The sequence below is a fragment of the Mizuhopecten yessoensis genome, unplaced genomic scaffold, assembly GCF_002113885.1.
Source record: "Mizuhopecten yessoensis strain PY_sf001 unplaced genomic scaffold, ASM211388v2 scaffold10703, whole genome shotgun sequence".
In the NCBI taxonomy this organism is placed as follows: Eukaryota; Metazoa; Mollusca; class Bivalvia; order Pectinida; family Pectinidae; genus Mizuhopecten; species Mizuhopecten yessoensis.
In genome coordinates, this window is record NW_018408679.1 from 725,437 (window position 1) to 750,918 (window position 25,482).

General features: G+C 38.3%; 1 protein-coding gene across 1 annotated transcript; it reads left to right on the forward strand.

Annotated features, from left to right (window-relative positions):
• Positions 1-454: 454 nt before the first annotated feature.
• Positions 455-22,999, forward strand: LOC110461891 (mitochondrial inner membrane protein OXA1L-like). The gene is made up of 9 exons (XM_021515614.1): positions 455-556; positions 3,879-4,058; positions 4,671-4,872; positions 7,589-7,732; positions 13,139-13,224; positions 14,113-14,277; positions 15,285-15,392; positions 18,577-18,754; positions 20,668-22,999. The coding sequence occupies exons 1-9, from the start codon at positions 461-463 to the stop codon at positions 20,796-20,798; spliced, it is 1,290 nt and encodes a 429-aa protein (XP_021371289.1). The 5' UTR covers positions 455-460; the 3' UTR covers positions 20,799-22,999.
• The last annotated feature ends 2,483 nt before the right edge of the window (positions 23,000-25,482 follow it).

Sequence of the window (25,482 nt, forward strand, 5' to 3'; positions counted from 1 at the left end):
GGGTCATAGTCACGGCAATTCGGTGATGTTTTCGGCACCAAATCGCATATTTCCCGATAAAATATGGCAGATGGAAGTAAATAACGTCTACAAAGGTGATATTTCACAGTAATAAAGAAGTATTTGGTTCATAACTTGGTCGTATGGGGTAGTATTGGGTAGTATTGGGTGGTATTGGGTAGTATTGGGTGGTATTGGGTAGTATTGGGTAGTATTGGGTAATTAGACGCGCCGCTTCTCTGGTTCCTAGATATTTATAATGGAAAACATAAGAATGTTCCGATATTATAATCTCTAAAAATATAAATAAACAATTGCTTTCGACATGCAACCTTTGATAATATTCTTAAGACCTTCGTTATGAGTTTCTTTATTCAAATATATATACTGGTTCTTTATTTATGAAATATAATTGCAACATCCTTGAATAGGTTTATTGTTATTATTTAGAGAGTTTAACATGGCGACTTTGAGACATGTGCGACTTCTGTCGCTAACGTCAAAATTGATATTGCGAGATACTCATAATTTAAATGTAACTTTAGTGAAATCAGAGGTAACTGGAATGTTATTTATGTCCATATTTTGATATTGCAAAGCGATTTTAATGATAATCCTTCCAGCGCATGTGATTCTTCTATATTGCTGTAACCTGTGTGAGACTGAGTGAGATGCACCTTCACGGGTACATTCGCGTATGCGGTTGAAACGGTTGAACCTGTAAAGAAAACGACAGGTACAGATCTGAACCGAGGCTGACCTCAGGAAAATTCGGCACGTGTATATTGAGGAGTCCAGACGTACCTGGCCGAAACTAAAATGCTGACTATTGCCAGTTTGCGTTATTTCTTTCTTAATGTCAAACCACATGTAGTTTTTAAGATACGTTATGTAATTCAGTGGACGCGTGAGAGAAGGGCATAATATTCTTGATACATTGTTTTTTATTCTCCGAAACTGCATTTTTAGCTCTGCTGATAGATTGGTCCAAGTGTGTTGGTTTATCGTGGAAAATTTCTGCGCCACACATACCGTTTCAACCGGGATACGCGAATGTAGCCCTATATACACCAACAATGTTAGAGATTTTACACAGCGAGATATTTTTGATAGGCGCCGTGTAACAGTCGGCAAAATCATATCTGATAGAAAAAAGGCCGACCAGCGTCCTCTTATGTTAAAGGAGTACTTCTATACCAAAATGGCCTTAATGCCTAGGGCATAGCTGTCAACTGAACCCTCCCTCATTAGAAAGGGAGACTCACACATTTTGATGAAAATTTACCAATCTCCCTCAAAACTCCCTCATTCAAGTCCAAACTCCCTAAAACTAAAAATTACATCCTACCGGTAGTGTCGACAAATGATCTATATGTAGTTACTGGAGGGTTAGCTGCTAAAACGTAGCTTTCTGACGACAAGATTTTTTATATATATTGCGTCGTCCGATGGTATCAAAATATTGCATTATTGTTAAAAAAATGAATCCTTACCAATGAAAAAACCCCTTCACCCAATCAACTAAGTCTGTCTTGGGGGGAAAAAATAGAAACGACCGCCATGACGGATCACGCACGATGTTATCTCAATTATCCTTCTATGCATGGCCAAATATAGTATTACTACTGATGCCACCATGTTTACTACAATTTTCATATTGGGTCATGACGCCCATAATTTAGACGACTTGCCTATATTGACCAACCCCCGCCCACTTGTTATTGTTTCTGTCTATATGCCATGCCGAAATTCCAAGAATTCAGATTCTATGTACGATGACTGCTTGATCATCCTTCAGGAGATCACAAGATATTTTTTAAGTACACCTGATGTTTTTATCCTAGACGATATGAACTGTGATCTCATGAAAACCTCTTCTCGTCAGTCGAAACTGGAGCAATGTATGAATGAGTGTGGATTCCAGAAACCTTTGAGCATCCAAATGGCAGGGATAATTCTACTATTGACTATGTCCTAGTCCATCAAACATATTGTCAGGAACGTGGCCTGCCCTCAATCGTCATAATTGACGACCTTGCCAGTGACACTTCGGACCATTATCCAATTATGGTGGAGGTACTCTATGACACTACATCAAAGTTGTCTAACACCACTACTGCGATTTCAGCAAATCCCAGAAGGATAAACTGGAAGAAAATGGACAAGGGCAGGTATCAACAGGCACTGTCAAAAAACCTTGAAATTATAGACTGGGGGGTTCCCTTCAATAGAAGTCATCGCACTTCAAATTCTGAACATATTCTCCAGCTCGGCAGATAGCGTTGCACCACATACCACCAAGGTAAAGAGAGGTAAAAGCTTTTATGGAATAGTAAGATTGTAGAGGCTACAGCTTCTAATAAGGCAGCCCTTAGACTGTGGAAAGAGTATAATAGGCCACTCCAGGGTCCGATTGCCGACAGAAGGAGAGAGGCCAAGAAGGAACATCGCAGACAGAGGAGGATGGAGATGGGAAGAAAAAGGGATGACTACATGTATATGGGGGAGATTATGGAGGCGAGAACGGGAGACAGGAAAACATTTTACCGCCTTATAGACCGGGTAAGGAAATCATCAGGTAGTTCACTTATCGAACTGACAGTGGATAATATGACATAGTAATCCCAACATCGTCTAACTGGGATGGCAAGAACATTTCAGAAAATAAGTTACACCAGACCCGCCCAAGGATTACAACGACTATTGCAGGATGGGAGATATTCAGTTTGACATTGATGTAATAAAATCCATATGCCAGGGGCAAAATCCAACCAGTAATGAAATGATAATCCCCAGGATAGTCGAGGAAGCAGTCTCGTGTCTAAATACCAACAAGGCAGAGGATATATTCAACTTATTGGCAGAACATCTCGAGTATGGAGGAATCAACGTTACGGAGGTACTTGTCACTCTATTTAACTTGTTTATAGCAGAAGGGAAAGTTCCAGATTGTTTGAAAATGGGCCAGCTTACTCCTATCTACAAAAACAGGGCAATAAGAGAGAATCCAAGAACTATAGAGGGATTGCAATTCTTCCGGTTATTCTAAAGACACTTGAGGCAGATTCTAAAAATCCAACCTGTATTTGAACCACAACAAAACGCGCTCCAACGGGGCTTCACTAGAGGGATATCTCCCCTTCGAGCTGGGCTTATTCTGTGCGAAGCTATAACCAACAAACCCTCATCCAATACATTTGTGGCGATGCTGGACGCTAAGGCGGCTTTTGACACAGTAAATCACAATATTCTTGACAGAAAGCTATTTAATCTCGGTATCAAAGGAAAGATATGGGAAGTTATACATGATCTCAATGTCTCGGCAAAAACCTCCATCAAATGTGATTGATTGGTCATAGTGTAATACTAACACAACTAGACAGTGATTCATTAGAACAATTCTAATATGCATATACATGTCCACAGGTAACATATTACACAATGTCCACAGGTAACATTACATTTATGTCCACAGGTAACATATTACATTTAAGTCCACAGGTAACATATTACACAATATTACACAAACAAGCATAGGTTTGTGCAACATTACATTATCCAGAATGACGCACAAGCATTTTATGATGAATTTTTCTCTGTAAAAGTATACATATATAATGAATTTGGAAATCAAGAGAATCTAGATAGTAGATTGTGAAGAAAAAATATCCTGACTACTTAGAAAGTAGCATTGGTCAGGGTGACATGATTTATCCTGCAGTACTAGGGATGTTATTGTGTGTTTGCCTATTTAATTGCTGTGGAAGTCCTATACTGCTAAAATATTGCTATACATTGTAAATATAGTGTAAAAAGACCACCTGGGACTGTATTTTGTTAAATTTATACAATTTTAACACAAGCTATTTATCCTACAGGGTCTCTCCAGGCGATGTCTCCATGCTGCATCCTGCAAGTATCCACAGTCATCTAGTTTTGTCAACAAAACTCAGAGGTCTAAGCTAAATGTGTTTCAGAGAAGTCAGGCCCTAACATGGAGCGTTTGTGGAGTCCAGCGTCACAAAAGCACCGAAGCATCAACAAGCACACCTGAATTGGTACCTGAGCGTATTACGTACATTCCAAGTATTTAGTCTTTCCCTGAAAGCAGATAAATATTGTTGGTTGCCTTATTACCTGCCTACCAAATAACCTCCTACACATTCGTTTCATTGATAATTTCCATCATTTCATTATATTTGTTGTAATTCTAAAAGAATAATGTATATTCTGTTTGAATTTAAACAAAGATAAAGGGCAAACAAATAAGGATTAAATGTTGGCAACAAGGAAACTTTGTATAGTAGAGCTTCTCTAGCCAACAAATAATCCAGAGACCTCCTACATTGGTGACCAATCCAAAATGTGGACTCCAAGCTGTGTGGTGGACAGATGTAGGGTTATCTTGTTACAGCATTGTGTTTATTAACCAGTTATATAATTTATTGTCAATACTTTCTTGCAATCACCTTGCATTCTGTGTCAAATTCTTACACCTGGTGTTAAATTGTATTCCTGTGCTATGTATGTATTTAAGTTAACACAAGTTTTTCAACTTTTTGTGTGCTACTCATTATTACCACACTATAGCTTGCATTGGCTTGTTGGAAACCCATGTGGGGATGTGTACTTATTGTAGGAATCATGCCACTTTAAACCTTTGTTTTTAGGATGTAGAGCTAAACAGCTTCATTCCCGAACCTCCCAGTTTGCCATCATATGTGGATCCAGTAGAGCTTCCACTTAATGCCCTAGGCGAGCCCACCCTGCAGAGCATGGGACTCGGCAGTAATATGCCTGCAGGTCTTTACCAGCAGGCCCTAGAATATCTTCATGTGGAAGGACTGACCTGGGTAGGAGCCATAGCTGTAGGTAGGTCTCACTTTTAGCTCGTCTTTCCAAAGGACAAGTGATCACGAGTACTTTTCCTTTAAATAGCTACTAGTCCTGAACTGCCTTGTGGATTTTTAGCTCACCTTTCTTCGGGCCAAGAGAGCTTATGCCATGGCGCAGCGTCCTGCATCCGGCATCGTGCGTCCATCTTCCGTCAACTTTTTCCTTTAAAACGCTACTAATTAACTAACTCGAGTGAAATAAATACCATACTCAACAACCACATTTGGTTGTCCTACTGAAACCCCGTTGTTTTGCCACCCCTGTTGTACCGTCAAAATTGGCACTGGACAGAAGGTGGAGGTATAACTGTATAAGATTTAATGAGAATATTTTGCCATGATTGCTTAAATATCCAGGTGAGCGACACAGTCCCTCTGGGGTTGGCTTCCCCAGTGGGCCTGGTCTAATTCCTTAGTGGTCGTGCATGTAAGAAAAGGCAAACAACCACCTTTATTTTCTTGTTTTAGAGTTATACATCTGTCAGTAATCAAAGAAAATGTTCAAAGTGACATTTTTTGTAAATTTTTAAACTGTTTGTGCAATATGTTTCAGAATTAAAGATGCTTTTGATACTTTTTTCTGTCAATATTGATCTCCAAACATCAAAACAGCCATTACTGTTTAAATTTTTAAAACATTAATGTAAATGGAGGTCTTAACTCATTCACCCCTGAAATTTCATAATGAACTATTCCAACCTTTGAATTGGAAGGGTTCAAATGTGTCTTCAGGGGTCAATGAGTTAATAAGGCCCTCTTATTTTCAAAGCTAGGCTTTTCACTGCAGATGAATATAATGTTTTGTTTTTAGCTGGAACTATGTGCTTGCTTCAGACACAGTTAGTCTCATGCTGTATTTCTTCACAAATTCTATACGAACAAATGATCAAAGTTTGAACATTAGTCCAGGTGCTGTAAATCTTATAAATATTGAACAACCATTGTAAAATAATGAAAACGTTTGTGGTAGAATCATTTTTATTTTCTGGCCTTGTTAAGTTAGAAACATTTGAACAATATAGGCCCGTTTAATTGCTTATTGTTTTATATCAAAGTTAAACTTTATACACAAACGATGTACATATGAAACGTGTAGCAATGTTTCAAGAGCGACTGGTCCCTTTGTCAAGCTATGACTCAGCTTCACTCACTGCTTGAAAAAGGGAACAGTCGGTCTTGAATTGTTTGATACGTACATTACTTGTGTATAAAGTTTAACTTTGATATTACATATTTAAAACTAATGAATCTTATTGAAGACGCTTATTGTCTAAATAAAAAGATCCAGGATTAAGAGGTTAATTTTCATAAACAACTTGTCTTATGGTCTTCTGTTACTGAAACTTACCACATGGTAGCATGGGTGCACAGTATAGTGCCTTGTCTTATGGTCTTTTGTTACATACTTACCACATGGTAGCATGGGTGCACAGTATAGTGCCTTGTCTTATTGTCTTCTGTTATTGACACTCACCACATGGTAGCATGGGTGCACAGTATAGTGCATTGTCTTATGGTCTTCTGTTACTGACACTTACCACATGGTAGCATGGGTACACAGTATAGTGCCTTGTCTTATGGACTTCTGTTACTGACACTTACCACATGGTAGCATGGGTACACAGTATAGTGCCTTGTCTTATGGTCGTCTGTTACTGACACTTACCACATGGTAGCATGGGTACACAGTATAGTGCCTTGTCTTATGGACTTCTGTTACTGACACTTACCACATGGTAGCATGGGTGCCCAGTATAGTGCCTTGTCTTATGGTCTTCTGGTGCTGACACTTACCACATGGTAGCATGGGTGCCCAGTATAGTGCCTTGTCTTATGGTCTTCTGGTGCTGACACTTACCACATGGTAGCATGGGTGCACAGTATAGTGCCTTGTCTTATGGTTTTCTGTTACTGACACTTACCACATGGTAGCATGGGTACACAGTATAGTGCCTTGTCTTATGGTCGTCTGTTACTGACACTTACCACATTGTAGCATGGGTACACAGTATAGTGCCTTGTCTTATGGACTTCTGTTACTGACACTTACCACATGGTAGCATGGGTACACAGTATAGTGCCTTGTCTTATGGTCGTCTGTTACTGACACTTACCACATTGTAGCATGGGTACACAGTATAGTGCCTTGTCTTATGGTCGTCTGTTACTGACACTTACCACATGGTAGCATGGGTACACAGTATAGTGCCTTGTCTTATGGTCGTCTGTTACTGACACTTACCACATTGTAGCATGGGTACACAGTATAGTGCCTTGTCTTATGGACTTCTGTTACTGACACTTACCACATGGTAGCATGGGTACACAGTATAGTGCCTTGTCTTATGGACTTCTGTTACTGACACTTACCACATGGTAGCATGGGTACACAGTATAGTGCCTTGTCTTATGGTCTTTTGTTACATACTTACCACATGGTAGCATGGGTGCACAGTATAGTGCATTGTCTTATGGTCTTCTGTTACTGACACTTACCACATGGTAGCATGGGTACACAGTATAGTGCCTTGTCTTATGGTCTTTTGTTACATACTTACCACACGGTAGCATGGGTGCACAGTATAGTGCCTTGTCTTATGGTTTTCTGTTACTGACACTTACCACATGGTAGCATGGGTGCACAGTTTAGTGAACAACATTCATTCTAAAACAGTTGTTGGTTTTTATTTCAGTTACAATAGCTTTAAGGCTTGCAATGTTTCCACTGAATGTCTTGGTACAAAGAAATGGTGTGAGAACCCAAAATGCTGCTCCAAAAATTGCTGCAATCAACGACAAGCTGCACAGAGCACAACAAGGAGGGAATTCACTTCTAGGTCTGTATGTTATTAATACTTCAAGGTCTGTATGTTATTAACACTTCAAGGTCTGTATGTTATTAACACTTCAAGGTCTGTATGTTATAAACACTTCAAGGTCTGTATGTTATTAACACTTCAAGGTCTGTATGTTATTAACACTTCAAGGTCTGTATGTTATTGACGATGATTCCTGTAAAACGATCATGTCCTCCCAATTTGTCCAACTATTCATTTTTTATTTTTTTTCCCCACTTCATGATTTGTCTTGTTGTTAATTACTTACCCTATGCCTAGGTTCTCTCAAGGAAATGGGATAGTTCAAACTGGTTAGAGAATACAGGTGACCTATTGTGATTGCCTTTTGTCTGTCTTAATATTTCATCCGTAAATAATCTTAGTTTAAACCTCTCCTTGGAAACTTTCGGTCAGATTTTAATAAAACTTGAAAGTTACCAGCTTGTGGTTGGAGTAAAGAATCTATTCTCGGAATGCGAAATCCTCAAAAATGGCACCTCCTCTGGACTGTAGTAACCAGTGGATTCTCACCAACATTCTATGGAACAATCTGAAAATGATGAGGATGAAAGTTTTATGCGAGAAGGAGCTGACCCTAAAGGGGGCTGAGGTAGCAGTAGACAGTAAAAGTATCAAAATTTCAAAAACTAATTAGCACTGATATTTACAAAACTGATTAGCACTGATATTTACAAGATGAAGAGGACAATGTGGGACTCGTGATATTTCAAGAAAAATGGTTGCATTTGGTTTGTGAGTGCAGTTTTGGCCATTTTCAAAACTGTGTCTACACAACAAAAGCTAGCTTTTCATGTAGTCTATTTTTGTACTCAGTACATGTGTAATCTGCCAGATTGACCTTTGTTTAAATGTGGGTATTTCTGTTTCTGAGTAGATGATATTTAATTTAAAACAGGTTTTGAGAAATAAAATCCTATCTGTGGGGGCCTAATTTGGAGTCCTTTGTTAAAGATAATGTTGGTTTTTTTTTTTTTGCATTTTGGCCGGATTGCAACGCAATCAGTGCTTATAGATTGGCGATTCTCGTCCGTCCGTCTGCACTAAGGTTAAGATGAAGGGTTAAGCTCAGTTTCCAAGATATGATAATTGATCCCACATCAACTTAACTTGCATGGCTTATGTATCGAAGGATGCTTATCACATGCAATGCTTCGGATGCTGCTTCTGACCTACATGTCTGCCTGACTGACCAGGTTAAGAAGACTGGTTGAGGTCAGGCCCAATCTGCACTATGGTTATGAAGATTGGTTTAGGTCACTTACCAAGTAATAACTTGTTGTACATTAAACTAAACTTGCATGGCTTATGTATCTAAGGATGCTTATCACATGCGATGCTTCGAATGCTGTTTCTGACCTATATTTGCTGCTTCAGTGACCAGGTTAAAAAGATTGGTTAAGGTCAGTTACTTAGTAACTACTTGTTGTACATCAACTAAACTTACATGGCTTATGTATCTAAAGATGCTTATCACATGTGATGCATGAAAATGTACTGTAGCAATCCAGCCATATCGCCATTTGCGTTTTTTTTTTTTTTTTTGGTTTTCGATGTGTTTACCATGGTTTTCGCAAGTCTGAAATCTGGGGAAAACATGTTTGGAAAAATGTTCCATTTTTCTAGGAATTTAAACTTTCACTCATTGTTATGAAATTATTTCACCTGGCCATTTGGGCCAGGTGAGCTTATGCCGTGGCGCAGTATCCCGTGCCTTTCAACTTTTTCTTAACAACCTTAACAACGCTACTAGTCCTTAATGGCTAAGAGGATTTTGACCAAATTTGGTCTGGAGCATCATTTGCCAAAGGGTTCTCAGTTTTGTATAAACAGAGGGTATGGTCCCCCTGGGGGTAGAGGGGCGGGTCCAAATAAGGGGAAAATAGGTAAATATTTAAAAATCTTCTTATTCTCAACCAATAGAAGGATTTTGACCAAATTTGTTTTAGAGCATCTTTGGACATAGCCTCAAGTTTGTATAAACGGAGGGTCTGGCCCCTCTGACAACAGCTGGAGAGAATATGTATCCTTCAAAAAAGTATGGGATATGATTCAGAAAATAAGTTGGAAAAAGAATAACCAAAATGCCCAGGGTAATGATATTTGGCCAGTAGCATGCTGAGATAAAGGGCTACAAAGTTTGTTCAAATGAATGACCTTCACCCATATTGAAGGTCACAGGGGTCAAATATGTTTAAAACTTTAATCAACTTCTGCTGAATAACCAAAATGCCCAGGGTGATGATATTTGGCCAGTAGCATGCTGAGATAAAGGGCTACAAAGTTTGTTCAAATAAATGACCTTCACCCATATTCAAGGTCACAGGGTCAAATATGTTAAAAACTTTAAACAACTTCTTCTGAATAACCAAAATGCCTAGGGTGAACATATTTAATCAGTAGCATACTAGGATCAAGGGCTACCAATTTTGTTTAAATGTATGACCTGAATCATATTCAAGGTCACAAGGAGCAAATATGTTCAAAATATTTCAACAACTTGTTCTGAATAACCAAAAGGCTCAGGATTTTGATATTTAGTCTGTAGCATATGCTAGGATCAAGGACTACTATGTTTGTTAAAGTGAATGACTTTGACTTATATTCAAGGTCACAGGGGTCAAATTTGTTTAAAATCTTTAAACAACCTCTTATGAATAACCATGGGTCCCAGGATGTTTATACTTTGCAAGTTTCATCCTGAGATGAAAGGCTAAACAATGTGTTCAACATAATGACTTTGTTTGACTTTCAATCACAGGGGTGAAACGTTTTAAAAAAAAATAACAGGGTCTTTTGAATGAATTTGAATCATAAGTACTGATATTTTGCCTGTAGCTTTATTTTAGATCACTTTTAAGGTTACAAGTGTGAGTTTTATACCAGGTGAGTGATGCAGGCCAATTGGGCCTCTTGTTTTTCTTCAAAGTCTAAAATTGCTGATGCATTTACAAAAAACATTCCTAAAAACTCATTCCCTTTAAACCACTCCCAAAAATTCCAGTCTTTAAAGAAAAAACAACAAAAGAAATGGCTAAATTTCAAATCACCAAACAAAGAAAGTTACAATGAACCATTTACCCTGCCAGAACTTGTTAATTCGCTTGGAAAATCACAGGACCCTGCTTCAGGTCCAGATGATATTCCACATCAATTTCTCAAACACCTACCGGATTCGTCACTAAGATGCCTTCTTTACATATTCAACCAAGTTTACGCTTCCGAAAAATTGCAGATTCGTGGATGAACTCCACAATTATACCTATCCCAAAACCGGGAAAGGATGCTACTGACCCCAACAACTATCGTCCTACCCTGGAGGCAAAGGGGCAGGGCAGAATAGGGGAAATAGAGGTAAAACCTTTTAAATCTTTCTTCTACCATAGGAATTAAGGGATTTTATTCTAATTTAGTTTGGAGTATCCTTGGGCCAAGGGGACTCAATTTGGTATAAACAGTGAGCGTGGCCCCCCCTGGGTGCAGAGGGGCGGGGCCGAATAGGGGAAATAGAGCAATTTCTTCAAAATCCTTCTTGTGACACTCCATTTACAGTGGAACATTTTTTAATAGAATGTTCAGATTTTAAACACATTCGTGATAATTACACTAGAGTCCCGGATATTAAAACTCTTTTCAGTTCCGTGGACTCAAAGGCATTATTTAACCATTTGAAAGACATCGGTCTATTCTATAGACTCTGATGTCTTTTAACCCACCTACCCTCTTTGATGTTATGCATATATCACATACTAGTATTTCATATAATCTATTAATTATCTTTTTTTATTAGCTCACCTGGCACAAAGTGCCAGGTGAGCTTATGCCGTGGCGCGGCGTCCGTCCTCCGTCCGTCCTCCGTCCGTCCTCGTCAGTCAACTTTTCCTTTAAACAACTTCTTCTGAAGAACGGACAGGCCTAGAGTCATGATATTTGGCTGAAAGCTTCGTTGGTAGGAGCCCTACAAAGATTGAGAACGAAAATGACCTTGACCTGTTTTCAAGGTCACAGGGGTCAAATATGTCAAAAACTTCAAACGACTTCTTCTAAAGAACTAAAAGGTATAGTATCTTCATATTTGGCTGATAGCTTCCTAGGATGGAGCCCAACAAAGTTTGAGAATGAAAATGACCTTGACCCACTTTCAAGGTCACAGGGGTCAAATGTGTCAAACACTTCAAACGACTTCTTCTGAAGAACTGAAAGGTATATAATCTCTATATTTGGCTTGTAGCTTCCTAGGAAAGAGCCGAACAAAGTTTGAGAATGAAAATGACCTTGACCTTCTTTTAAGGTCACATGAGGCAGATATGTCAAACACTTTAAACGACTTCTTCTGAAGAACTGGTAGTTATAAAATCTTAATATTTGGCAGGTGGCTTCCTGGGAAAGAGCCAAACAAAGTTTGCGAATGAAAATGACCTTGACCTACTTTCAAGGTCACAGCGTTCAAATATGTCAAACAGTTCAAACAGCTTCTTCTGAAGAATTAAAAGGCATAAAATTATAATATTTGGCTGGTGACTTCCCGGGATAGAGCTCACCAAAGTTTGCAAATGAAAATGACCTCAACCTACTTTAGAGGTCACAGAGGTCAACAACATTTTAATGGATTTGTTCTTGAGAACTAAAAGGAATGGATTCATAAGATTTGGCTGGTAGCTTTTTGGAATAGAGCTAACCAATTTGAGAAGGAAAATGACATTGACCTACTTACAAGATCACAGGGAAAAATATGTCAAGCAATTTCTGAAGAAGAATCAAAAAGCATAGAATCTTATAATAATATTTTGCTGGTAGTTTCAACAGATGGAGCCAACAAAGTTTGCGAGGGAATTATTTTCAGTGCAATATAATATTTAATGAGAATATTTTGCTATGACTGCTTAAATATTCAGGTGAGCGATACAGGCCCTCTTGGGCCTCTTGTCATTTTAACCCCTTTGATTTTAATTATTTACACATAAAATGCTAATGCTTTTAAAATATGCATTTTATCAGATTTTATCTTCGCTTCTCTCATGTTTGTTGAATTAAATAAATAAATAAATAAATCACCATGGCCCTAAATGACCACAGTTGTCGTCAATAGGCCGTTTAACACAAACAAACAAACAAAAAACTGTAAGAAGTCTTCGTTTATTATATTTCCAACATTTCCTCACCCTTGTTATATATTCCCCCATAATACATGCTTATACATTCATTATATCTTAATTATTTAACTACATAATTGACCAATATGCCTTCTACTCCAGAGGCACTTTTTTGTTTACAGATAACTGTAAACTTTTAAACTATATTCAGTTCATATGTCTAGAAAATATTTGCAAGTCCACATGGCCATTGGCCTATTTTTCTATTGTAAATGAAACTATATTTTACTTTCAGTACTGAAATGTCATCAGGAATTGAAAGATTGCATGAAAACAGAAAATTGCAATCCTCTCAAAAATTTTGCTGTGCTATTTGCCCAGGTATGTAACTGTTGATTGTTTCAATTTATACAAATTATCTGTTCAATTTTGCTATTGCATTTTTTCTAGATTAATTAAAAAAAACAAGCTGGCCTGTTATTTACTTGTTATATTAGTGTAACTAGAATATAACCAGGTTTGAAATAGGGTAGTACTTTTTGTTCTCTGAAATAAGTGAAACATTTTGATGTTCATCTTCTCTAGAATGTCTATTTTTAAGGTTGTATGAAATTTGGTATATTTTACAAGCTCCAGGCCATTTCTAGGTATGGAGTGTTTAACAAGCCCCAAATGACCCAGACAGAGTTGGAACCCAAGGGCCTGTTCCTTTATGCGGAACAACCGGTTTGTCCGTCTTTAAATGTAACATTTTCGGGTATAAATCCTGGCGGACCTGTAAATGTTTAAGCAGGCCTTACAAGGCTTTGTCAAGGCTTGCCTTAAAGCAGCATCAGATTACTAGGTCCGACCTATTTAATAAACGAACAACTTTGGTCCAACTGGTTCAACCATTTAAACGAAAACGGCCCTGGTGATTTGGTAGGCATGGGCTAATTAAACTCTTGACCTCAGGGTAACTTGTATGCGACCTCTAAATGGGCTCGTTAGATAAGGGTTAGTGATTCATATCATATTTAGTATCATATAATTTCAAGTTAGTTAAAATAATAGGTCTTTGAGCAGTAGGAGAGAAATGTTCAAGAAGTTACCACTGATAGGTTTTCAACATTTATCTCCCCTTTTCAGTTTAAACTGTACATTATGTTAAACTATTAATTAAACTGTGTGTAATGTTTCACTATTAATACAGATGTTTTGATCCGGTGAGTGCTACAGATGCATTGTCGGTGTGTTTGTACTTAAGAGGTATGTGTAACTATGTTGTAGGGGCCTGTATTTATGACAGTGTTCACAGGCCTGAGAGGAATGACCAATCTACCAGTGGAGAGTATGAAAACAGAGGGGATATGGTGGATGACAAACATTACTGTGCCAGACCCAGTGTTTCTCCTGCCCATTCTCACTGCCTCCACGTTATTATTGATAATTGAGGTACCATTTCCCATCCAATCTTTAAATTATAACACCTCATCCCTCTTATAATGTCTGTGATATAATAAAGGATCCTTCATGTAACAGAATTCTAGTAATGAAATATGTCAACTTGAATTTAATTTGTTGCCAATTGGCTCTTGAAAGATCTGATGATTGCTTTGCTACTATTCTACGTCAAAAACTTTGAATGACTTTTTCTGAACGATGGAAAGGCGTAGAATCATAATAAAAGACTGGTAGCTTCATGCGATTGATTGCAACAAAGTTTGTGAATAAAGATAACCTTGATATATCTTCAAGAAGGAACAGTCATGTCATAAATGAGTTCTTCTGAAGAATGGAAAGGCCTGATATCATGATACTAGACTGGTGTTTTTTCCTGGGATTGAGTGCAACAAAGTTTATGAATGAAAATGACTTTGATAAACTGTACAGTATATTCAAATAATACATTTGATGATATTTGTCCAGTAGCATGCTAGGATGAAGGGCTACCAAAGTTGTTCCAATGAATGGCATAGACCCTCTTTCAAGGTGATAGAGGTCAAATAAAAAAATAATCTGAACACAATATCTTCTCAATAACCCAAATCCCCTGTGTAATGATACTTGGCTGGTAGCATTTACTGGGATGACGGACTATAAAATCAGTTACTTTTAACGACTGTCTTGGTCACAGGAATCAAATGTATCAATAACCAATTTCTTTTCATAACCAAAAGGCCTAGGGTGATGATATTTTGCCTGTTGCTCAATTTTAATACGCTCCTTCTTGGTCCACTTTGAAGGTAACTGATGTAAGATTAATACCAGGTGAGCGATTCAGGCCCATTGAACTCTTCTATTTATATTTGTGTCATTGTCATAGGTCACAATACTTTTCATTTCTGTGTAACGGCTGTTGGTGATGGTTACGATGTTGATGATGATGATGATGATGATGATGATGATGATGATAATGATGATGATTTTAATGGAATTTCAGTATTTTGTTTGTTTTGCAGATTGGAGCTGATACTGGTGTAAAATTAGATGCATCAGGTAAAAAGATAAAACAAGTAATAAGGATTTTACCCTTAATTACTTTAGTCTGCATTGCCAAGTTCCCTGCGGTAAGTCAACTCTTCTACAGCTCCCCACCTATGTTCATCTGATACAGAACCATACCTGTGTTCATCTGATACAGTACCCCATCTGTGTCCATCTGATACAGTACCCCACCTGTGTCCATCTGATACAGTACCCCTGATACAGTACCCCATATGTGTCCATCTGATACAGTACCCCATATGTGTCCATCTGATACAGTACCCCATCTGTGTCCATCTGATACAGTACCCCATCTGTGTCCATCTGATACCGTACCTGATACAGTACCCCATCTGTGTCCATCTGATACAGTACCCCATATGTGTCCATCTGATACAGTACCCCATCTGTGTCCATTTGATACAGTACTCCATCTGTGTCCATCTGATACAGCACCCCATCTGTGTCCATCTGATACAGTACCCCATATGTGTCCATCTGATACAGTACCCCATCTGTGTCCATTTGATACAGTACTCCATCTGTGTCCATCTGATACCGTACCTGATACAGTACACCATCTGTGTCCATCTGATACAGTACCCCATCTATGTCCATCTGATACCGTACCTGATACAGTACCCCATCTGTGCCCATCTGATACAGTACCCCATCTGTGTCCATCTGAAACAGTACCCCATCTGTGTCCATCTGATACAGTACCCCATATGTGTCCATCTGATACAGTACCCCATCTGTGTCCATTTGATACAGTACTCCATCTGTGTCCATCTGATACAGCACCCCATCTGTGTCCATCTGATACAGTACCCCAACTGTGTCCATCTGATACAGTACCCCATCTGTGTCCATCTGAAACAGTACCCCATCTGTGTCCATCTGATACAGTACTCCATCTGTGTCCAACTGATACAGTACTCCATCTGTGTCCATCTGATACCGTACCTGATACAGTACCCCATCTGTGTCCACCTGATACAGTACCCCATCTGTGTCCATCTGATATAGTACCCCATCTGTGTCCATCTGATACAGTACCCGATACAGTACACCATCTGTGTCCATCTGATACAGTACCCGATACAGTACTCCATCTGTGTCCATCTGATACAGCACCCCATCTGTGTCCATCTGATACAGTACCCCAACTGTGTCCATCTGATACAGTACCCCATCTGTGTCCATTTGATACAGTACTCCATCTGTGTCCATCTGATACCGTACCTGATACAGTACCCCATCTGTGTCCACCTGATACAGTACCCCATCTGTGTCCATCTGATACGGTACCCCATATGTGTCCATCTGATACAGTACCCCATCTGTGTCCATCTGATTCAGTACCCAATACAGTACCCCATCTGGGTCCATCTGATACAGTACCCGATACAGTACCCCATCTGTGTCCATCTGGTACAGTATCCCATCTGTGTCCATCTGATACAGTACCCCATCTGGGTCCATCTGATACAGTACCCGATACAGTACCCCATCTGTGTCCATCTGATTCAGTACCCAATACAGTACCCCATCTGTGTCCATCTGATACAGTCCCCCATCTGTGTCCATCTGATACAGTACTCCATCTGTGTCCATCCGATACAGTACCCCATCTGTGTCCATCTGATACCGTACCTGATGCAGTACCCCATCTGTGTCCATCTGATACAGTACTTCATCTGTGTCCATCTGATTCAGTACCCGATACAGTACCCAATCTGTGTCCATCTGATACAGTACTCCATCTGTGTCCATCCGATACAGTACCCCATCTGTGTCCATCTGATACCGTACCCGATACAGTACCCCATCTGTGTCCATCTGGTTCAGTACCCAATACAGTACCCCATCTGTGTCCATCTGATACAGTCCCCCATCTGTGTCCATCTGATACAGTACTCCATCTGTGTCCATCTGATTCAGTACTCCATCTGTGTCCATCTGATTCAGTACCCGATATAGTACCCCATCTGTGTCCATCTGATACAGTACCCCATCTGTGTCCATTTGATACAGTACTCCATCTGTGTCCATCTGATACAGTACTCCATCTGGGTCCATCTGATTCAGTACCCGATATAGTACCCCATCTGTGTCCATCTGATACAGTACCCGATACAGTACCCCATCTGTGTCCATCTGGTACAGTATCCCATCTGTGTCCATCTGATACAGTACCCCATCTGTGCCCATCTGATTCAGTACCCGATTCAGTACCCCATCTGTGTCCATCTGATACAGTACCCCATCTGTGCCCATCTGATTCAGTACCCCAAGGTTAGAGTGATAGTATAACATTCCGACGTACAGGTAGCTCATTTGGTTAGAGTGATAGTATAACAATCTGAAGTCTGGAGTTGGAATCCTGGTATAGCCCAACTTTGTTACACTCAAAACACAACTGTTGAATATATTTTATTTATTTCATCTTTATTTTCTCTTAAAAATGTCCCATTAGGTATGGTTTTCTTTTCAGAAATAATTTATCAAAGCTGTAGTCATGCTGTTAAAACGGTTTCCAACACTTAGTTATAGTTTTTGGCAAAGGGATCCTTAAAGGGTCAAAGGTTAAAACTTTACCACATTGTTGGGGTGGTGGGGTATATATATGTGAACCTTCACTTACTTTGGGTTTTTTTCTAGCATAGAAAATAAAACAGTTCATGATTACAAGGGTCAGACTTTGAAAAAAAACTAAAGTTAAGAGGTAGTCTTAAGTCCTTAATTGGAGCTTTATTTAAAGTGAAAGAGAAAAGCCCTCAAAATATCACTAGAACTTTGCTTTATGAAATGGCATACCTTGAAAAATATCGCTGGAGGGACATGAAAGTTTAAAGAAAATGACAGATACCTCAAAAACTTGAGGAATGAAGTGGAACATCAAAATACCGAAATTTTATTGAGTTTTGCCAGTTATCATCAAGATTAGATCCTGTCCTGTAACTGGGCAAATGAATTGACAAATTACATGATGGTGGGAGAAAAGCAAAGTGTTAATTTGCGAATGGCGTATGTGGGTATAATAATACTTTGTGGCTGAAACCTCTAATTATGTTGCCATACTATATACCTGTGCAAATCAATAAAAGCTTACTTTGATATATCAATGTCTGAATTCTACCATGGAGATTGCAAACAAATTGACTTGGAATTCAAGATTTTTCAGGAAGCATGCTTTTCAGAGGGTTTAAGTTGATATCTTAGTCAAAGTTTTAAGTTGAATAATTGTGTTTTTGTTTTTTTCAGGCACTGTGTTTTTACTGGTTTACATCAAACTGTTTTTCCCTTGTGTTGAGTCTGTTCTTCAAAATACAACCTGTCAGGAGGTTTTTCAAAATACCTGAGAGGAAAATAATAAAAGTAACTGAACAGCCTGGAGACATGCCACTGGACAAGAGAGGATTTATGGAAACATTTACACAAGGTCAGAGTCTATATCTATAACACAACCAAACCAAGTGTAGACAAGCATTTTCCTTTTGGCAGTTAAGATATATGAATTTCATGAAATATGTATTCATTATTGGGAGGCAAGGCAGTCTAGTGGTAGGATGCCAGGCTCGTGACTGAAGGGTTGTGGGTTCGAGTCACGTCACAGTGTTCTGTCTTTGAGCAAGATACTTTACTCTGCTTGTTCCAGTCCACTCAGCTGTAAATGAGTATTTGGTTGGGCAGTGCTAGAATTGTAGAATGCTAGCTGTGAGCTGTGAAATGGCAATACTGGCTGTATGCTCCACAGGGAGTTGACAAAGATATTGTCAAGACAAAGGCCCTATAACCACGGATAATAATTTATGAACCACTTTGAGACGACCTAAGAACTAGGTTGTGATAAAGCCATATATAAAAACCTCAAATTATTATTATTATCATTAAATCTATTTATTTAGCACAATTCTATCATATGTCATAATTGTTATGTTAGTGCGTCCATACTTCTGTAGTAAAAAGTTTATATACAAGATAATATCTCCTGAACCCCATCCACAATCCTTCAGCGCTTATGCTCCCTTACACTTATGAAAAAATCGAAGACTCTGTGTCTGCCACCTTGTGGATGATATACAAGAAGACCTGTTTGATCCTTTGATGTACATCAAAAGAATCTCGTGGTCGTGTAATGGTAAAATTGAAGTCTGGTGTCACCCCCTTGAAATCTTCAAAGGCCATGTATCAGCCTTGCAATTGGTCAGTTATCTACCGGAGACCTATCAAATGGCTTACTGCAAGCTTTTAAATTTGCAATGACATATTCCAGGGGTTCAGAAAGCGTAAGTGTGCGTAACACCATTGAGGACGCATGAACCCCTGAACACAATTAGCTCTATGTCTGGTTAGATTTTGATGGTCATCAGTCAATGTCAAAGGGTCAAAGGTCACAGGAAGAGTTCACCCTTGGTTAACATTTACACCATTGCATGGTATTATTGAGTTCTCCACATCATTATCCATAGTAAAAAGGTAAAAAGATATCTCACAAACTCTTCAACAAATTCAATTTACACCGTAGTATGGTATTGTTGAGTTCTACACCTGATTAGATTTTGATGGTCATCAGTCAAGGTTAATGCCATTAACTTCCATGGTGATTGAGTTGTTTGCACTGAATTGGTGACACATATGTAGGGTTTACGTGTACCAGTTACTGAACTGGTGGCACATATGTAGGGTTTACGTGGACCAGTTACTGAACTGGTGACACATATTTAGGGTTTACGTGTACCAGTTACTGAACTGGTGGCACATATGTAGGGTTTACGTGGACCAGTTACTGAACTGGTGACACATATGTAGGGTGTACGTGTACCAGTTACTGAATTGGTGACACATATGTAGGGTTTACGTGTTCCAGTTACTGAACTGGTGACACATATTTAGGGTTTACGTGTACCAGTTACTGAACAGGTGTCACATATTTAGGGTTTACGTGTACCAGTCACTGAACTGGTGACACATATGTAGGGTTTGCGTGTACCAGTCACTGAACTGGTGACACATATGTAGGGTTTACGTGTACCAGTTAATGAATTGGTGACACATATGTAGGGTTTACATGTACCAGTAACACTGCAGTAATGCTCAGTGTCATCAGATAATGCTAGTTGCACATGTAATTTGTACTCTAATGCGATATATTCTAAGGTAATTATAATTTGATATTTTCATGCCCCCGCCATAAAATGATGGTGCATATAGCGTTGCCCATGTCCGTCACGTCCACCCCGTCCCGTCAAACATCAAACACGGAAAATAATTTCACATGGTGACAGGGGGTATTCATGTCTTACAGACATTTTCTGGTTTTTATCTGTATTGCAATACACTTTCTGTTAACAGGTATGAAGATGTCAAATAAAATTGCAGAATATGAATCAAGAAATAAAGTGGGTGCGATAACACCACAGAGTGATCGTACAGGTAAAAAAGGCAAGTCAACCTCCACAAAAGACAAATCCAAAACCAGCTGAATAAACAAACCAAGGTGAAAGAAAAATGGAAAAAAGAACATTTACTTCAATACCAATTTGTTACATGAAGAGGAATTGAAAAGTATATGAAGATATGAAACAAAGAATTTGTGATAAGATTGTATGTTGTGCGAGACTGGTGAATGCTGTGGATAGTAAAATGTACTGAGAGGATAGTAATAATAATTGGTTATATTCGTTAACTTATCCACCCCTGACAACACATTTGAACTCTTCCAATCCAAAGGTTAGAATAGTCTTTCATGGCATTTCAGGGGTGAATAAGTTAATGTAGAGTGGTTTACTAAGTGGATATGATGTATAACACGTTTGTCTGTTTGATTAGCCAAAATAGTAAGCTTGCAAACAGAATTAAGGATCCTATACCACTGCCAAAACTGTAATAATGCATTCAAGACCGGTTTTTCTGGCAAGACTATAGCTCTGATGAATCGTTTCTGAAAAGACAGCCTTATAATTACTTTGTGGAACTTTTTCATTGAAGTAAGAAGATAAAGATGGGCCCTATACTTCAAATTAACTGACTAAGGTACTTGGTTAACGGAAGTGTTCTTGCACAACTGTGCTACATCTATATCCAAAAGGGGAGGTTACTGTATATAGGAAAAACCATAGAACAGGGATCCTCAATACATGTACAATGTCCAGTGAATAAACACCTGACCACAAAAGTGTCATGCAGGTGGCCTTGACATTGTTCAATAATTCCCTCAGTGTTCTGTAAACAAACATATTTAAGCACAGTTAAATGCAATCATAGATAGGCACAGATGAATGTACAAAAAGAACTTAAATTAGTTTACCCCTGAATTTTATCTGATAACAGCTTAGTGATGTTATATTGTTGTAAGAACAGCTTTTGAGAAAGGGTGCATGCTATTTGACTGTGTCAGAATAAAAAAGGAAATTTATACTGTTACCACACAACTGATGCTGAGCTTATATTTAGTCAATATTACTGACATGAGAATCATATGCTGGTTTCTCTCAGAACCCTTTTTTTTTTCTTCGAAACATTGTATAAAAGCTTATAACTAAATTAGATATTGTGAGTTGAATGGAAGGTTGGTAAATGTGTAAACAAAATTGTGAGTTGAGTGGCAGGTTGGTAGATATGTAAACAATAGTAAGCGGAATGGAAGATCCGTAGCTATGCTGTAACAGGAGAGAAAGCACACAACCAGATCAGGACTTGAACCCCGAACCCGCCTGGTCATTGGCAATCAACCCAACTCAATTCTGCTACATTCCTCCCTCCTTTTTCTTTTCTTTGCTCCAAAAGACTATCATGGTATTTACGACTCTAGTTCTGGTATCACCTTGCCAAGCAGAAACATAGTACTCGAATAAAGGTTTTGGTCACAGGCACCGTAGGCCATCTTAAAATCCTTCTTGTTCCGTACAGAAGAAGGGATCTAAACCAAATTTTATATAGAGTATCCTCGGACAATAGGATTCAATGTTGTATTGCAATGGGGACAGGGGGATAGGACCCAACATTGTAAGGGTGTTGCTGAAAGACAGATAAAATATTTGTTAATATTTGCAGTAACATTTAACGAGAATATTTTGACAAATATCCAGTTGAGTGACACATGCCCTGTGGGCCTCTTGTTTATACCCTGTTACAGTGTGAGCTATTATTGTATGTGGAATGGAAGACTGGTAATCATGTACACAAAAGTTTATTAATGGAATGGAATGAAGGAAATGGATGACACATATAAATATGTTGGCACTGCAGGAGACAGAACCTTGTACAGAGGAAGCATGTGGCTCAATCAGGTTATATTATTCTAAAACAAATGATTGGGAAGATGGTCTCTAATGTCGTAAATATTCCTTCGTTTGGTTTGATGAATGAGATATTTTAAAAGAATTGGACGAATGCTGTTTGTTGAATTTCTGTACATTTCATCAAATTGCCGCCATACTATATTTATTTTGACATTAATTTGCATACATGTTTAGTAATGTGATAGAAAGAAACTTATGTACTGTGTAGTGGTTAAATTTTAGCGGGGCTAGTACTTTGCACCGAACAGAACTAGCTTGCGAGGATGAAATTTCGGGCAACACAGCCAGGTAGAAATCTCACGCTGACGAAGGTACTTAAGTATTTAGGTGATGAGAGTTGTTTTACAAGTGTTTTGTGAAAATAAAGTAAATATGATACTGAATGGTTTTATCTTCATTATTCGGCCGTAAACAAGTAAACAGATGTTTTTTTTATATGTACCAGTAAATAAAAAATCACAGAGATTATCATTCATGGTATTAATATATTCTTGGTAAATTTTTTTTTACACTATCTTTGCTGACCGCGAATATTGGAACTTTAAATTGCCCCGCAGATATTATGAACTATACAGTATGAAATTTATGAAACTACATATTCAACACATTAATACACATTTAACAAAGTGCATCAAATCACCTGTTTTTCATTTGTGTCTTAATCCTGTTTCATGATCCTCTCATCAAATTAAATGGACTGCAGTAATTTACACATGTGATGAAATCCTAGGAGTGAAAAATTATATTAGATAAAAAAAAAATGATATTGTAAGAAATACATCCATGAAATGAGAATTGGAGTTTGTTTTATAGGTGTTACAATGTATTAAGAATTGAACATGAGTCTAACTGTACAGTTCAAGTACTGTGGTGATATAATTTATGGAAGTCTGTCTTGATAGGCCATACTAAGTGAAGTAAGAAGATTCACCTCGTAATATACTCCTATCCATGTAAGATAAGGGGCTACATTCATGATACTGTTCTTGTTCTAAAGCATGGATTCTGTGCTCAAACTTTCATCCTTGTAACTAGCTTAAAATGATGTCACACGGTCAAAAACAATCATTGATCTGAAGTCTTTCCAAAATTCTACCAGAATAAGATAATTGACAAAATGTAATTTTTTATTAATTCATCATTGGAATAAGAAATTGGATTTAAGCACAATATCTTAGTTTGAGCATGAGAATGGTTTCATCAATACAGGCCCAGACTTCACTTTTAAGCCTCCCGAGGATAACCAGGCCTGTGTGATAAAGATTGTCTTGTCGACTCTACCCTGAGACCGCTCTATACCCATGGGAACCATACAACCAGGTCACTGTATCAAGCACCACTTAGTTGAGTCCAATTATAAAGGCAGTGTCATGCTAAATAAAAATTCTGCATTCTTCACAGGAACCATTAAAGGTTTTCTTTCTAATCAATTTTAACACATCTTTTGAGATTTCGACTACATAGATGGCATTATCTGGAGGATCAAAATGAGGATTGAAGAGGCTATAAAATTGGATACTACTTGAAATAGTTTATTTTTACATGTAGTAAGACTAGTAGCAGCCTATTAGGCAATGCAAAGCAAGCACCTCTGACAAGGGAAAATTTCTATGAAATTTTAGTTGGAACTAGAGCTGTCGCCAGGATGGCTGACTAATACCCTGCTTCTGCCAAGTTATGTTTATTTGAGAGTTATCCTTCAATGTATTTAGCAGGATAAATAATATTTTTGTTAAAGGGTCAAAACTTCCACAAATATATCTGAATGCAAATATCCCTTGCATATGTAAAAGCAATTCGTTATCTAGTTGATATGTAGACCTGTTACTATATCTGGTGGTATGGGAGATAATAAAATGGACGCAAATAAAAATGATACGAAAGTCCATTCAGACAATATAACGGCAATAAATATCAATATCATTGTAATACACAGTAACAATATATGATGTGTACATGAAATATTACATATATTTGACTTTTGGAATTATGATCATTTTTTATTTGAAAAACCTCTGCAAACATAATATCACAAAACCGTATATATAGTGTAACCTAAATAACCCCTGAATCGGTCACTGGCCAAGGAAAGACAAACTGTGGTGAGGAAGTGATCTGTGTAGTATTTTGGTATTGTGTCTGAAAGAGCAGGATTGGTTGGAAAATTTGAACAAAAATCCCCAAAAAAGTTGCGCGGACAAGTATTTCACAAAAAGGGGCATAACTCCATCAAAAAGGGTGGAAATCCCAAATGAAAATGCCGGTGCACAACTACATCAGATACTGATAATTCATGGAAAAATTCAATGAAATCCACCTGTTAGTTAAGGAGGAGTTGCGCCAACAAGTATTTCACAAAAAGGGGCATAACTCCATCGAAAAGGGTCGAAATCCCATATAATTATCCATGGGAACGCATGATTTTGTATGGAAATTTATTTCCTATTACAGAAACTGAACAAACACATTATATTTGATGATTTTACCTGAAACACCCCCACAAAAAAAACAGAAATTTGCAAAAATATTACCGGGATAAGTGTGAGTTATATTGATGGAACAGTTAATGGTGACCTTGACCTATTTTTTCTCTATGTACCGGTAGTTACTAGATTGGACACCCAGATGCCATCCCGAGGGTAGCAATGAGATGGACACCACCATGACAGGAAAGAGAGGGAAGACCAAAGGAAACCTGGAGGTGGTCTGTTGAGAAAGAACTGAAAGAGAAAGACTGGACATGGGGACAAATACACCAGTGGTCCCAACACAGGCAGAAATGGAAATATCTGGTGATGGCCTTGTGTGCAACCGAGCACCAAGAGGACTAATGAAAATCAGACCCAAGCAAGCATTTTGATTTTGG